This window comes from Saccostrea cucullata, unplaced genomic scaffold (assembly GCF_032062105.1).
Source record: "Saccostrea cucullata isolate Sc308-1 unplaced genomic scaffold, CSIRO_AGI_Scuc_v1 ctg269, whole genome shotgun sequence".
In the NCBI taxonomy this organism is placed as follows: Eukaryota; Metazoa; Mollusca; class Bivalvia; order Ostreida; family Ostreidae; genus Saccostrea; species Saccostrea cuccullata.
The window spans coordinates 61806-79426 of NW_026935187.1; the positions used below are offsets into that span (position 1 = coordinate 61806).

The window sequence follows — 17621 nt, forward strand, 5'->3', positions numbered from 1 at the left end:
TTGTATGTTCTTTGTCTCTACTTTAAAAAAAAATGATGAATTTAAAATAGGTATCATGAATCCTTTTCATGTGATTTCAAATTGAATTTATGAAAATACTTTATTTTCTACATAATTCTATTAGAGGTGTAAAGTACGGGAAAAAGAAAGTTGAAAATGATTATGACGTCATAATGGATTTAGCACTGGAAAGTTATTCAGAATTCAGTTACCAGATCTTGACCTTAACCGATAAACCGGTTAGAAATTGCTATCCCTAATTTTAAAACATGTACTAAACTGAAACAAATAATATGGACAGCATAAATCTTTGTGCATATTCTTTGAAATTGAAATGTATAAATATAGAAAGTTACAATGTATTTTAAAATGCATATTTATAAATTTTGTCTCCGCGCCTCTAATCGATTACAGATTTCCTAACCGATTGTCATCGTTCTGACCGATTAATCGATAAACCAGTTAGAAATTGCCATCTTTAATTTTAATACACGTACTAATCAATTCTAAAGTGAAACAAATAAATAGCAATTGTTATTGCTTGTAAAGCAAACAAGTTTAATATTTGACGTCACAATTATAATTGTGACATTGTTTATACATATATATGTATTAAAATGAAAGATTTTATCTTCTATCTTTTGAAATTACTTCCGGTCAAACTGGAAGCAGTTACCAATTAATTCTCTTTCTTTACAAATATGTTCATGTAATTCTTTGAGACAATGCGAAATCAAAGTCACTAAAGAGGGCACAGGGGTAAAAAGGAAGCATTTAATTATACCTTAACTAAATCAGTGATATATCATGACGACGTAATAGGCAAGATGGCGTCATTTTTAGAACACAATTTTTCGTAATTCTGGTTTTAAAAGACTGATTTAACTCAAGCAGATGTTATGTTATGCCGTGTATATCGTTCTGATTAAAATCTACCAATGATGAGGCTAATCATGGTTGGAAATAGATCATGTGTAAAGAAAATTAAGCTACGACAGCATGTACAAACAAACGTAAAATGGAGATCAGAAGCAAATATCGTTAATATTATGTGAAATTTACATGTGACTTTCAGGCATGATAGACCTAAGTCTATAGATATGTATAAGGTATTTCATTTTTATAGAAATACTGCACGTCGGCGCTCGCTATGACCCGAAAAATGACATATCACGAATTTCGAAATTTCTAACATCTTTTCTATGATATCTTTTTACCAGGAAATATTTTGTTAAAACATATAGAGCAAAAGAAGTGTAGAATTCCAAGATCTTTCAAATGATATCTTTAAAAAGGGCTGACCCCTAAAATAAAGGATCCAGAGATGCCAGAATTTGTTTCCTAATATCTTTAAAATATTGAGAATTTGTTATATATTTAAGATTAAAAGTTGTTCAAAATGACAAGCTCAATCTATTGGGGTAAGAAAAGGCAAATTTTTGCCGTTCTTGACAGGTTTTGGGTTAATATATGTCACTGGAAGCATAAAACTTAATTGTCCGACCTTCTACGTCACTTCCGGTTCAACTGGAAATAGCAAAAAATAGCTTACTTTTGCAATAATTAACATATCTTTTGAGGATTTAACCATCTTTGGACGTTATTTATCATTTTGTTTTTCAAAAGGAAAGTTACGGTCAAACCAAGACGGAAGACCTACTCGTTGCTTTGCAACGAGCTTTGCTCTAGTTCTTATTATTTTTCTTCTTCCTGGGAAAATTTTGTCCACGAGTGATCTTGTAAACTACACATCCGACTTAGGTGAAACCTTTTTAGGGTTAGTAGGCATGTTATGTAGAGTTGCCAAACAAAGGTCATTTTGCGCGCATGTGCTTGCAAGAGCGCGCACGTGCAACAGGTGAAATTACCAATATAATGGATATTGCCGTAACTTTTTTATTTTTTGATGAAATTTTTTGAAACTCATAATGTAAGGATGCATTCGTAGTATAGACAAGATAGCATGGTCAAAATAGCAAGATCTCACGCGCATGCACGTGCGCTTCGCTCTGATTGGCTGAAACTAAAGTCTCAATAACTTTCTTGTTTCTTGTCATAATCCTTTGAAATTTTGAACATAGTCCTACATTATGAAGATCTACCGCATGACATATAAAAATTTTCAGGAAAGCATGCGCATGTGCGCGTGCTGCAAGCTGATTGGCTGAAAATTTAAATGGCAATATCTCCTTTGTTTTTTTGACGAAATTCTTTGAAATTTAAAATAAAGTCATGCATAAGGATATCCTACAAAATGATATAGAAAAAAAATCATGAAATCACGCGCATGCACGTGTGCTGCAATCTGATTGGCTGAAACTTTAAATGGATATTTCTCCTTTGTTTTTTGACGAAATTCTTTGAAATTTAAAATATAGTCATGCATTAGGATATCCTACGAAATGATATAAAAAAATCATGAAATTATGCGCATGCACGTGTGCTGCAATCTGATTGGCTGAAACTTTAAATGGCTATAGCTCCCTTGTTTTTCAACCAAACAGGATGGGATTTAGAACATAGATAGATGTAAGGGACTCCTACAAGAAGGTATGATCATCATGCACGTGCACGCACGTGCGTGCATTTGAAACGAGTATATTTAAAAATACTATTGAATGAGTGATTTTTATTACTTTTGGACTGAATGCTTTAATATGTAGTATATTAAAATATATAAATAGTGTAGACAAGATGATATGGTCATAACGCACATACATTCACATGCGCTTGGGTGCAATGCTAAAAATTGAATATAATTGGTATCCTTCTGGGAAAACGTTGTTAAAGTCAAAAATGCACAGAATTTGCCTTATTTGATGAAGCTTACAGGGAATATGGCACCGAAAGGGAGTTGGGGAGCGTTTGGGGAACATCTGTAACGGTTCCCGTTACAATTAGCACTAGTATTTTATTGATTTAGCAATAAAAAGGGTCAATGAGGCACCCTTGGAAGAGATGAGGGAGGGCCTGAGAACCAAGAAATTAATTTTTTTTTGCCTTATGTTTTTGATTTTTTTAACTACAAATCTACATTATTTTGGAACTAAAAAACAAAACAAAACACAGTTTAAAAATACACCATCCTGAAACCAGACTAATGTTGTAACATGTAATCTAGTCCAGCAACTCCTACACTGTATGACTTACTGGTTTTTAAAACAATGTTTAAGTACTAAATTAGTGCTAATTTTTACATATTTAAAAAAATTAAAATATACACTACCCCTTGATGCTTTCACATAAGTTTCAGCTTTCCTGACCCAGTCACAGGTGCTTGAGGACAGGACCACCCCCGTCCCCTAATATAGACCCCCGGGCCTATTAGAATTTTTTCACATTAATTTTAATATATATGGATGACACATTTGTGATATAATCTATCCTATCAATTTAGAAAATTTGCTTAAACCAAAATTTTATAAAAAATTTCTAACCACTCTCTGTAGTTGATTTTTATATATAGAATGTAGGGTAGATTTTATAGAACATTTGTTTTAAGTAATTTTTCGATTTGTTAACGTTGGTATAGATCTTATCACAAATATGTCAATGGAAGATTATTTATAAGAAATCGAAAAAGCCCAGGGGTCTATATAAAAAAGGGGGGGGGGGTCCTGTCGTCAAGCACCTGTGGACCCAGTGGTTCCTGAGAAAATTTTAAGTTTTTTCCTATATATTTCCATGTAAAACTTGGATTCTAAATCATGGCCCCTTTCTACCCCTGGGGTCATAAATTGAACAATTTAGAATCTACACTACCCCTGATGCTTTCACACAAGTTTTTCTAATAAAAATTAGATAATATAGAATTTGCACTACCTTAGGATGCTTCCACATAAGTTTCAGGTTTTCTGGTCCAGTGGTTCTTCGACTTGAGAAGAAGATTTTTAAAGTTTTTTTTTTCCTATATATTTCTATGTAAAACTTTGATTCCTTAGTGTGGCCCGGCCCAACCAGGGGGGTCATGATTTGAACAATTTAGAATCTACACTAATCCCAAGATGTTTCCACAGTTTTTACTTTTTGGCCCAGTGGTTCTTGAATTTTTTTTCAAGACCCCACGCTATTTTTGTCTCTTCTTGAATATCTCCCTTTGTAGGGAACTTGGCCCTTCATTTTATCAATTCAAACTCCCCTTCACCCAGGGATGCTTTGTACCAAGTTTGGTTAAAATTGACCCAGAGGTACTTGAGAAGAAGTCGAAATTGTGAAAATATTAGTTGGACAAACAACGGACAAAATGACATTAAAAAAGCTCACTTGAGCATAAAAACTAGGTTTTCAAAAAATACAAAAATATGCATTGGCTAAGTTTAAGTTAGATTTATTGTCATACATTTAGGCCTTGTACATGTACATGTAGTATATTTTAGTTTATACATGTATGCATCAGATAGAAATTTGAAATGTTCATCACACATTTCTTTACTCAGAATTTACAGTCCAAGGAGTGGGAAAATGTTTGGAAAGAATATTCATTAAATAAATTCTTGGAAGTCTTAATTCTTTTTTTTACAAATACCATGGAGAGAGATGGCTCAGAAAAAAACATAAAAGTTTCTGATATTATTTCTTACTCATTTGCAGTATTGTTGAAAAACCACACAACATGTCAATGTTTGTTTCAGTGCCGTTTTGAGCGTGGCTATATTTTATGCAGCAACACAATTTTAAGCTTTACAGCTTACTGAACAACTATTTGTTGTCTAATTCATCCTTAGATCTCACTTAAAACACCCTTATGAAGCAGGTCAAGGTCTTTTGGGAAAACAACTTCAGAATCTTGTAGAATCAATCAAGAGAGGTACTGTTACTCTGAAAATATGAAAAAGGCAAAATCAATGAAGAAAAGCATTTAATAGCCCCATGAAATATACCTGTAAAACCTGGGATAATAATTGTTCATTATTTAGTATATTAAAAAAAACAACTACAAAAGCAGAAAAAAAGATCAACAATCCCCATGAAACAAGGGCACTGCAAGGCGGAGCATCCCCTCGTAAAGAACATTTTAAGATTATCACTCTAAAAATCAAGGTAATACATGTATTCGATATTGATCCTGATGCAAATTTTGATGTAAATAACACATGTTTACAGTCATGTGAAGCAAAATGATACATTTAAAAAAAATTATTGTGATATAAATGAGTAAAAATTGCCACTTACTTAATAGATTTATGGTGGTCAGAATATATTCACCCATAAAAATTTAAGCATTCTTCATTTCCTCTGCTTGCAATCTGTGTCTGTTGTTGAGATTAGAGTGATTTCTGACATACCTGGAGATTACATGAACAAGTGTTCATCTGTACATGATGTAAAAATTTAACATCCTTATTATACATTCTTGGATATACAAAAAAGTAAATAATACATCTCAATACTATGATCAAGTCTTTAAAATGTTGAGAAACTCTCAGGCCCCTTTTGTGGGAAGGAATTTCAGTTTTGGGGACAGATCTTAGTTGAGCAGATAAAAAAAAAGGAAAAGAAAAACATGAGTTTTAAATAATATTTATTTAAGGGAAACATTAAAGCAAAGGTAGTTTCTAATGTTCGAATAGCACATACAAGTATTACATTTGATGGGGGAAGGGGGGGGGGGTCCACAACATATACAGTGTACCCATTTACCGTAGAAAATGTACACTAAAAGTTGCCCCCCCCCCCAACCGGCCCCTCCTACACAAAATACTAGTAGTATTTTTCTACAGATTGTTCTGACAATTTCCTTCCCTTTTTTATTTGCTTGTCTTCAAGTTTTTTTTCCCAGATAACTTGTCCTACACTTACATACCCCCCACATCTTTTAAAACGAAACGAGCCTGTATACTTGCTAATTTTCCCTCCTTGCTCACCAGTTCCTAAAGGCCTGAATCTACAATGTTTATCAAGATAAAAGGAGCAAGTTTTCGACAAGAGAACATTTTTATTCAGAATTAATAATGTTGTACCGACAACGACATGATGTAAACATCATGATGCATGGTCTCATGTTATACGTGTTATCTTTTTAATTAATTTCTCTTTATAGCTGCAAAAAACCATCATAGATATCCACCTTGTGTAAATTATTATTGACGTGCAGGCTATAAATAGTAAAATATACAATATATTAGCAATATTTACCCCAAAGTCTGCACTGAAAACACTGCAGCTAATACGACCGGAAGTTTTCTATGCCTCCCAGTGAGGGCGCTGTGAAAACATGAAGATATTTTGGCGCGAAAATGAGTCAGCGGTCCCTCTCTTATACGTCTCTGGTAAATATACATCAGTTTGTAAATATGCACAATTTTTGTTGCAGCTGAGAAAACAAAAGTGGCAGAAAAAGCAGACAGTCTGCAGACAACTGTAAATCAATTGGAGAAAGATTTACAACAAAGAATTAGTAAGTTTCTACAAGTTGCTCATAATGACAATTAAAGGCCGAGGTTTTCAACCGGTCAGTTTTCCTCAGGTAAGTTTGGTGTGGGGTGGAGCTTAATCGAAGCCGACTGAGAAGCCCCGAGGGAATGACGCTGGCTTGTGTGTAGTTTCTTATATACACAGTATGTTACCTGAGTGTATTACCTGAGTGTATTACCTGTATGCATTTTCCTAAACGACATTGTAAAACGAAGCCATTCCTTCATGTGTAGCTCATGAATTGAAATGCATGAAATAAAGCATGTTTTTGTTTCTGACAGAATCCTTCTCAAATGCTTTCTTTTAAAATTAATATTTTTAATAAACTGTGTGTTTCTTAATCAATCCTATAACGAAAATACATTTAGCACCAAAATCTGTCGTTGCAAGCTTGTTGTAAGAAGAAGTGAAGATCACAAACAAGTCTCTCGGTAAATAACAATTAAACTTAGAAACAATGTGTTGAAATAGAAATATAATGTATAAATATAAAATATTTTTAAGATAAACCCTTCTTGATATTTCCATAAAGCATGTTCTGTAAAAATGGCCAGGGCTTAATAAGGACTGAGCATGATTCCCCGACAGCTATGGGTGAAATAGTAATGGAATCACCTGCATCGTACTTTTTTCTTTCTTTGGATTCATAATTTCAAATATTAAATGTAAAGCAAATGTTATAATCCAAGTAATTTCTCTTCTAAAACTGAATATTATACCATTACTTTGTCACCACATTACATGTCTCGAAGAAAAGCGACATGCACAGGTTTGTCTTATAATAAATATAAATTTTCACTTGATACCTGAACAATGTAACAATGTTGTCATACTTGTTTTAAAAAATATTTTTATTTAATTCCATGAAACTAGTTTCAAATGCAGGTCAGTTTATTTTGTTAATTATGGAGGAATAATCGTTCGTTATTTGACCTGTTAACACTGAAACTAAAATTATCGATTGTAATTGTGTTATGAAATCCCCCCTTTTTAAATTAAAATTATAATATATCAGCATGATTTTTCCTATCATTTATTTAATTATTTGATAGATTGATCGCTTTTATTGCTTCTTTATCATGTTGGCATATATGCAGTAGGCATCAAAAGCTTGAATGTTAATTCAATGGTCGATACAATCTGCAGACAAGGTACACAAGATATACAGAACTACAGAAAAACTAAATGTCAATCAAATTGAAGTACAGCAAAACTTGTTTAGTACGAACACGGATATTGCGAATTTACGGATATAGCGAAGTCATCTTGGATTCCCATCTATATAATTTAAGTGAATTTCTTATACAGTTATAACGAATTACGAATATAGCGAAGTAATTTCATAGGTCCCCTTGCCTTCGTTATAACCGAGTTTTGCTGTATATCCAATCCCAGGCTTAATTTCAAATGATTGACGGGTTCTAAGACCAGGTAAATTTGAAGGAGGTGCTTATTTCCTCCCCCTGTAAGGGTGTATTTACTACTACCTGTGCCTGAATGCATAAAAATGGATGTTTCCTAGCCAAGTGCAATTTAAATGATAATATAAAAGAAACAATGCCATTCCACCTGGATATATATATTCTATGATAATGTTATTGTTTTACAGATGAAGTTACATATCTTCAACAGTTTGTAATGTTTAAGGATCTTTATGACCAGAGAAATCAGGAGGCCCATAGTTTAGAACAAGATCTCAACAGGAAAGACACTACTATCCTAGAACAGCAAGACCAAATCAGCAGCTTGAATGGCAAGCTCTCTCTCTCTCTCCCTCCCCTCTCCCTCTCTTAATGTTATAAATTGTACAAAGGTTTTTCTGGGTTAAGGCTTTAACAGATTGTTAACAAAACCAGTATTATACGAGGGGGGTATACTGTTTTACCTATGTGTGTCTGTCTGTCTGTGTGTCTGTCCGTTACAAATTTTCGTCACAGATTTCTCAGCAACTACTTGTAGATGCTTAAAATTTTAACACAATCTTCTCTGAAACATGCCATACAGTGGGATACATTTTTGTTCAAATCCGATGTCAACTTCCTGTTTGTCCGTGCATCTGTCCGTTTCATACATAACAAATTTTCGTCACAGTTTTCTCAGCAACTACTCATCACAGATGCTTGAATTTTAACACAGTCTTCTCTGAGGCATGTCATAAGTTGGAATTCATTTTTGTTTAAATCTGATGTCAACTTCCTGTTTGTCTGTGCGTCTGTCCGTTTCACACATAACAAATTTTCATCGCAGTTTTCTCAGCAACTACTTTTTGTAGATGCTTGAAATTTTAACACAATCTTCTCTGAGGCATGCTATAAGGTGGGATACATTTTTGTTCAAATCCGATGTCAACTTCCTGTTTGTTTGTGTGTCAGTCCATTTCATACATAACAAATTTTTCGTCGCAGTTTTCTCAGCAACTACTTATTGTAGATGCTTGAAATTTTAAAATAATCTTTTCTGAGGCATGCTTTAGGGTGGGATACATTTTTGTTCAAATCCGATGTCAACTTCCTGTTTGTCTGTGCATCTGTCCATTTCATACATAACAAATTTTCGTCGCAGTTTTCTCAACAATTACTCATCACAGTTGCTTGAAATTTTAACACAATCTTCTCTGAGGCATGTTTTACGTTGGGATTCATTTTTGTTCAAATCCGATGTCAACTTCCTATTTGTCTGTGCGTCTGTCCATTTCATACATAACAAATTTTCGTCGCAGTTTTCTCAGCAACTACGAGGGTTGTCCCGTAAAATCGTGGACAAGTTGTCTAGTGTGTAAAATGAACATCACCGCATTCTGAAATTTTCACTATTATTTAGTACATATTTTAGTAATATACACAACAAATTTTAGATAAATATATGAATAAATAAACAAATTATGAGATTTTATGCCATGTATTGTATCACCTTACGGCACATGGATTATAACTTCAAAGTGTTTAAAACAGCAACACGTTTTATCTATGCTGAAAATGAAGTTGGGTGAGTCCGACTTAAATTTAAGAATTTCATTGATACACATTCTTTAGTCTCCAAAAACAGCTGCAGAACCAATTGGCACCCTCATGCGATCTTCTGAAGATTTATTCGTAAGTTACGGACATTCAATTCTCACCATAGAAAATATATCGGTGGTCTACTGTGACAGTGTCTTTTGCTATTACATTAGGAGTTTATGTTTTGTACTCCCCAGGGACTTGATAAAAAAAAACTTTGCTAAGAAAAGTCCTATTTCATTTGTATACTTAAGATATGGTGATATTTTTATAATCTTTTTTCTTCTATGGTCATTTCAAGTCTCTTAAGGTGTCATTACAACATTAAATAAAACTGAAATGTTCTACGGTGCGCCATACCATCATGAAACGTCGCCATTTTTCGTGTGTTGTGTTTACCACTTTCCCATTTCGAATGATCGAGAAACTGCAAAATAAGCAAATGCCTTAAAATTTTTACAAAGACTACCAAATTGATTGTGGAATTAAATTAGGATAATTTTAATCCAAATCTTATGTATTTAAAACTTTTATTTTGAATTCAAACTTGTGTATTCTTTAATAAAACCTTGGTTTTCTGACTGTGCGCCGTAGGACAATACCTCGTGCACATTCAAGCATAATAAAATCTTAATTTTTGCCTATATTTTATCAAAAAAAAATTTCATGCACTTAAATATGATAAAAAATCATTTACTGAAATTTTCAGCTTAGTTTGCCCATTACTTTTCGAGAAAAACGCTTTGTCCTCGATTTTACGGAACAACATTTGTACTTATTGTAGATGCTTGAAATTTGAACATAATCTTTTCTGAGGCATGTCATACGTTAGGATCCATTTTTGTTCAAATCCGATGTCAACTTCCTGTTTGTCAATGCATCTGTCCGTTTCACACATAACAGATTTTTGTCGCAGTTTTCTCAGCAACTACTCATCACAGATGCTTGAAATTTTTACATAATCTTTTCTAAGGCATGCCATATGGTGGGAAACATTTTTGTTCAAATCCAGTGTCAACTTCCTGTTTGTCTGTGTGTCTGTCCCTTTCATATATAACAATTTTTCATCGCAGTTTTCTCAGAACTACTCATTACAGATGCTTGATATTTTAACACAATCTTCTCTGAGGCATGCCATATGGTTTGATATATTTTTGTTCAAATTCGATGTCAACTTCCTGTTTGTCTGTGCGTCTGTCCGTTTCATATGTATATAACAAAACTTCATTGCAGTTTTCTCAGCAATTACTCATCAGTAGATGCTTGAAATTTTAACACAATCTTCTCTGAGGCATGCCATATGGTGGGATACATTTTTGATTAAATTCAATGTCAACTTCCTGTTTGTCTGTGCGTCTGTTCGTTTCATATGTATATAACAAAACTTCATTGCAGTTTTCTCAGCAATTACTCATCAGAGATGCTTGAAATTTTAACACAATCTTCCCTAAGGCATGCCATATGGTAGGATACATTTTGTTTAAATTCGATGTCAACTTCCTGTTTGTCTGTGTGTCTGTCCATTTCATACATAACAAATTTTTCGTCGCAGTTTTCTCATTTAATAACTATTCATAGCAGATGCTTAATTTTAGTACACTCTTTGTTGAGGCATGCCATATGGTGGGATTAATTTCGATATGAATCTCATGTCGACTTCAAATTTTTCTGTGCATCTGCCTGTAATTGAACTTGTGTATATTAATATGATATTGTTTATTTACATCAGAGCGGGGGTATTACTAGTGAGCATTGGCTCACAGATTTCTTGTTTAAAATGTCATCTATATTCACTGGCAATTTTACTCTGCACAGATAAGATCATGGCCTTGTCAAAACGGATTCAGGAGACACCCCTATCCATTCACCAGGCCGAAACTCGCTACCAAAAACAGCTACAAGAAATGGAAGAAAATATGAGGGCCCTCTATGGTAATTATGTAAAGGAAATGTTATGTTAATGAATCAGTTTGAACAAATTTGATAATTTCTCAGAAGTACAATTTAAAATCTATACATTGTACCAGGGTACTAAGAAGTATGGCACTTAATGATCAAAATAATTTTATTTTATTGAAGTGATTTCAAATGTCAATTTTTTGTCTGAAATATACTCCAAGTATATCCATTGTAATATAATTTTTGTCAAAGGCAATATGTTATAAGAAGACTCTCCTCAGTGACTTATCTGCTATCTGGTGTTTAAAACATAAAATTTTGGCATGTATGCTTATTACAAAGTTTGGGGGGGTATATAGGAATCACCTTGTCTGTCTATCCATCTGTCCGTCCGTCCGTCTGTCCGTCCGTCGAGCTGTCTAGATGTCCATCTGTCTAGCTGTCTGTGCAAACGTGTCCGGTCCATATCTTTCTTATAGAGGAACATTAGAATCTACTACTCCACACAAAGATTGCCCATGACCTAAGGGTGTGTCATGACCTTGACCCAAGGTCATTTGAGGAAGTTCAAGGTCACTGGAAGAAAAAATTCATAATTCGTGTCCGGTCCATATCTTTCCTATGGATAAACTTGGTAAGTTCTAATTTCACACAAAGGTTGTAAATGACCTAAGGGTGTGTCATGACCTTGACTCAAGGTCATTTTGGGAAGTTCAAGGTCACTGGAAGAAAAATTTCATAAACTGTGTCCGATCTATATCTTTTTTATGGATAAACTTGCAAGTTCAAGGTCACTGACAGAAAAAGTTCATAATTCATATTAGGCTGCACCGTTGTTTCATTTATAAAATATATAATGAGCAATTACATCTGTACTAAAAATGTTTTAGCATTTCTCTCTTCTCTTAGATCCATAAAATATTCATGAATTTTTACTTCTAAAAAACCCAGCGGGGGGTATTTTGTCCCGTTTGGACAGTTCTAGTTACCACTGTTATTCTAAAGAGTTCATTTACATGATTATTTTATTAGGTCACCCGAGTCACTCAGATGACCTATTGCTATCCTTTTTTGTCTGTCGTTGTGCGTCATGTGTTAACATTTGAACATTTCAACTTCTTCTCTGAAACCACTGAACCAATTTCAACCAAATTTGGTATACAGCATCTATCGGTGGAGAAGAACAAAAATTGTGAAATTATGGTCCCTGCCCCCCTGGGGCCTGAGTGATGGGGCCAAAACAAGTAAAATTAATGAAATCTTTAAAACTCTTCTTCTTTACTCCTGGACATCAAGAGGTCAAACTGTTGGCATGAATGTAATGAGTCCTCTACTGAAATTGTGAAATTCATGGCCCCAGGGTCAGGGGTTTTAGTGTTAGGGTGGGGCTATATAGACTATATAATGATGCATTGTTTCTTTGAAAATCTACTTCTCTGTTCCTGGGTATTAAATAAACCAACTACATGTGAGTACATAGTTATACACTGTATTGAGCAAGAGTGCCTCTTCCAGAATTGTGAATTTTATGGCCCCAGGGTCAGGGGTTCTGGTGTTAGGGGTAGGTCTCTATTGATTATGTAGTGAAAATACATTAAATCTTTGAAAATCTTCTTCTCTGCTCCTGGTTATTGAATAAACTAACTAAGTACATTCTTCTTCTCTACTCCTGTTTATTGAATAAACTAACTAAGTACATAGTTAAATTGAGCAAGAGTGCCTCTTCCAAAATTATGAATTTTATGGCCCCAGGATCAGGGGTTCTCGTGTTAGGGCAGGGCTCTATAGATTATTTTATGAAAATGCAATAATTCTTTGAAAATCTTCTTGTCTGCTTTGGGATATTAAATAAAGTAACTTAGTATATAATTATAATGATCAAGAGTGCCTCAACCAAATTTGTGAATTTTATGGCCCCTGTGTCAGGTTTTTGCCATTTGGTGAAGGGGGGGGGGCTCTTTTGATTATCATAGTGAAAATACATTAATTATTTGAAAATCTTTTCCTTTGCTTCTGAATATTATGCCAATGATTTAAGTATATATATTAATGATGAAGAAGGGTGCTTCAAGCAAAATGGTTAATTTCATGCCCCCTGGGTCAGGGGTATGGGGCAGGGGTACATAGTCTGAAAATGAATTAATGCTTTGAAATCTGCTCTTTGGTATTAATCAACCATTTATGGTGAAATAAAATTTATGATAAAATTTTCAAAATTTTGAAATATGTGGTCCCAGGTTCAGTGGTACCTTTGGGATGGGATGCACAACTGGATATAAAATGGAAGTGCATTTTCTGTTTGTTCATACTCTGATCTACCTCTGAGTATTAAGTAACTAGAGTAAGCATGCTAAGTGTATACTTATGATAAGCAATGGTGCCTCTTTCGAAATTGTGAATTTCATGGCCTCTAGTTTAAAACACAAACCAAATTCAATTGTTGGAAACATGTTACATGACCTATATATGCCTCTTTTATGTTGTTTATGACAAATGAATTCTCAAGTGCTAAATCTAAAATGAATATATTCATTTTTGTCAATGACAATTTTTGACTGAAGTCTAAGACTGTTTCATGATCTTGGACCAGGGTTCATTTTTGGAGTAGCCCAGCTTGAATAACCAACATAATGCATAATTTTAGGTTTTAATTACTGTATGTAAATTATTTGAATTTCCCCTATGTTAGTGCTTTAACTTATATTTTTGCTAACCTGAGCCAAATGCTTATAAGTCATACAAAGAAATTTTTATTAACAAGGCCCAATCTACTTGATCTGTGCATACGTTTTTAACATAATGTACACTCAGGCACGTCACAGTACCCTTGACTGCCAACACAATTGAATACAGTAACATCACAATTAAAATGACGTCAAATTGAGCTAAAATGTTTCAACGATCTTGCATACCTGTTAGCTCTATAGACTGTGCTTGTTGAAAGCTGGCTGATTCTGGCATTTCTTTTTAGCTCACCTGAGCCGAAGGCTCAAGTGAGCTTTTCTGATCAAAATTTGTCCGTCGTCTGTCGTTGTTGTCGTCGTGGTTGTCGTCATCGTAAACTTTTCACATTTTCATTTTCTTCTCAAGAACCACTGGGCCAATTTCAACCAAACTTGCTACAAAGTATCCTTGCCTCTCTGTAAAGGACTACAATAAGATGGTAGAAGGGCACAGGTCCCCTGGTGGCCACATTTGTATTTAATCTGTTGTGCCACCCCTCTACATCATTGTTGGTCCGGATGGCTGTCATGAAGACACTCCAGTGATGGATTTCATAGATTGGACTACGAATCCATGTTCTATATACGTAGTCCATTACGGGAGCTAAGACCTCAGTAGCACGGCCATCCAGACGGTGGAAAGTATCCTTGATATGTTCCGGTGGGAGGAATGGCAAGGCGAGTAGCTGATGGACGAACTTAAAGACTTTGTCCTTTCTGTTGTACGCTGTCTGTAAGAGTTAATGAATAAAATTTGTCAATCAACTCTGAAATACTTGTAATAGTTTACTTTCATTTTCAATAATTAAATATTGCATCACACTTGAAATAAAGTTCCTTAATTACTGATTTTTTATCTTTACAATAAGATTAAAATCAGCTCAATTTACCATGATTGCATGGGCATTCTCTCAGAAAATGATAAAATATTGCTAAATTAATAGTAATTTCTTTTACCTGTAAACCATGTTCCTGGACCTTTCGGAACACAGCCTGTGTCCAGTGAAAAGCACTACCCTGGATTGGCATGCGAGGGAACCGCTCCTTAAGAGCCTGCCAAAGTGCAGCTTCAAAATCAGCCACAAATCCCTCCAACGAGATGTGTTCTGGAAGCTTTCTGTCTATGAACCTCAGAACCTGAAGTAAACAACATTCATACATAAATTAAAAACGAGATTGAATTGAAAAATTACTTATAGCATAAAAAAATCCAGAAATAAAGGTAGATTAAAGAATTGTCAAGAAATGATTAAAAATTTAAAAAATCAAAAATAAAATTCACCTGGTAGTAGTCTTCTTTCCTCTTTCCAGACATAATTACAAACACCAAGGGGATTTGCTTGATGTGGCTACCAGACTTAACAAAGCCGTGAATGGAAAAGAGTTGCTTCCAAGGATTGTTGACACATCGAAATGTCCCATCCATATACCATGTCTTCGCCTTAGATAATAGTTGAAGCTGTCTATCTGTATAAAATATGAGATGTCGCTTGTCGTCCACTATTAAATCTTTACGCAAAAATCCTTGCGCATGACATTCCAAGAAATCCAGATCCAGCGCAATAATTGTTAATAATGTTAATACTACCATATACATATATGTACATGTACACAAAGTTATATGTTGACATTTTGTTTCAGAATTCTTCAGATTTAATAAAAAACAAACCTCATCTTGAAGATGAGGTATCCGGGGTTTGGCCCGCTGTCAGGTGGTGCTTCCGGGTCGGCATGGGCCCTGATAGCAGCATTAACTATGGTTGAAGAGCACTGACCAAAAATTGCATCTTTAGCATGCTGTCTGACCTGCCATAAGAAAAAAGTTTATTTTAATATAGAAATCTTGAATGCAACAAACAGTTTGTCGGTACATTAGTACACCGTAATATCGGCCCTATTTATGTGAAACACCTATAAAAAGTTAAACCTCAGCTTGAATTTTGACTGCAATGTGGGATCCTGGATGAACATGCAGTTTCTGTCCAGGTTTATACGTTATGCCATCCTGGATGACAGTTGCGGGGCAGTTGACAGTCTTTGATCTTTTTGACCACTAAAATTAATGCAATCTTTAAAAATCTTCTTCTTTACTCCTGGACATCAAGCAGTCAAACTGTTTGCATGATTGTAATCAGCAATGAGTCCTCTAACAAAATTGTGAAATTCATGGCCCTGGGGTCAGGGGTTCTAGCTCTAGGGCGGGGCTAAATAAGTAGGTAGTGAAAATGCATTATTTCTTTAAAAATCTTCTTCTCTGCTCCTGGGTATTAAATAAACCAACTAAGTACATAGTTATGATGAGCAAGAGTGCCTCTACCAAAATTGTGAATTTTATGGCCCCGGGGTCAGGGGTTCTGGTGTTAGGGCGGGGCTCTATTGATTATATAGTGAAAATACATGAATTCTTTGAAAATCATCTTCTCTGCTCCTGGGTATTAAATAAACTAACTAAGTACATACTTATGATGAGCAAGAGTGCCTCTACCAAAATTGTGAATTTTATGGCCCGAGGGTCAGGGGTTCTTGTTTTAGGGTGGGGCTCTAATGATTATATAGTGAAATGCATGAATTCTTTGAACATCTTATCCTTTGCTCCTGGTTAATATACTAATGATCTAATTACATATTTAAGGCCAGGATTTATTTTATTTTCAGTTTTACAAACCCTCCGCTCAAGGTTTTCAGTTTTCAGAAAAAAACAAAACAATTTTTTTTCTTTCCGATGTCAAATTTGAGTCGGAATCGAGATTTCAAATTTACGAACTCGCACTTCCGGCTTTAAGATGAAACGGCGGATAAATAAAGCTAGAACTGAGAAGATACCTTGGTTTAGTGTAAAATTCATTGATACGAGTGCCATTCAAAACGTTTCACCCGTTCAAAGGACAAATAAAATGCTTACGACTTTGTTGCACAATGACATGCTGGTGAGATAATTATGTATTCGCTTCAAAAGTATCTGTCTGTAAATTATTTTCCTCCCCCAGGTTTTAAACTGCCCGTGGTAGCTATTGGTAGGATTTCATTTGTCATACCGGCGTACGCCGAATGCGCCGCTTGACCTTTCGTAACCTGGCTTGTTACTTCATTTGACCGGGGAAGGTTCGCCGGCGTACGCCGAATGCGCCGGTCTGAAATGACCGGCGAGGAAATCGCCGGTCTTAGAAATATGGCGGGAAGAGAAAACAACTGTGAAAATGCAGACAATTTTTACCAAATCGACACGTTCTTTTTTTGTTTGCATATTTTGAGCAAATCTCTATTCATATATTTAAAATTTGTTTTTATTTTCTGAAAAATAAAAATTTTTCATGAGGTTCATGGTTTTTTTTAAAATTGAATTTCGAATTATTCTCCTAAGACATAATGTAAAAAGTGATAAAACTTAATTAATTGATTATCATTTAGCGTAATTATTCATTTTTTAAAAATGTTTTCGCCGGTTTACTTCATTTGCCTCTTAGCCGTTTTACGCCGGTCATCTGACCGGCGCAATTCGGCGTACGCCGATCAGTGACAAATGAAACTGGCCCATTGCATATTGCCAGTGACATTGTTTAGGTCTCTGTTATAGCTTACAGTCTAA

The 17621-nt window shown here is 34.7% G+C and overlaps 2 protein-coding genes across 2 annotated transcripts in view; one reads left to right on the plus strand and one right to left on the minus strand.

The window, feature by feature from the left end:
• Positions 1 to 17621, plus strand: part of LOC134242131 (uncharacterized) — a 92430-nt gene that overhangs the window by 55374 nt on the left and 19435 nt on the right. Inside the window, exons 8-9 of the mRNA XM_062724165.1 lie at positions 8024 to 8171; positions 11053 to 11345. Coding sequence (XP_062580149.1) covers positions 8024 to 8171; positions 11053 to 11345 — 441 coding nt within the window. The remainder of the gene's footprint in view (positions 1 to 8023; positions 8172 to 11052; positions 11346 to 17621) is intronic.
• LOC134242130 (uncharacterized) lies at positions 13875 to 15547 on the minus strand. Its single transcript, XM_062724164.1, has 4 exons — positions 15318 to 15547; positions 14993 to 15172; positions 14449 to 14766; positions 13875 to 13925 (listed from the first exon to the last, which is right to left on the minus strand). The coding sequence occupies exons 1-4, from the start codon at positions 15459 to 15461 to the stop codon at positions 13875 to 13877; spliced, it is 693 nt and encodes a 230-aa protein (XP_062580148.1). The 5' UTR covers positions 15462 to 15547.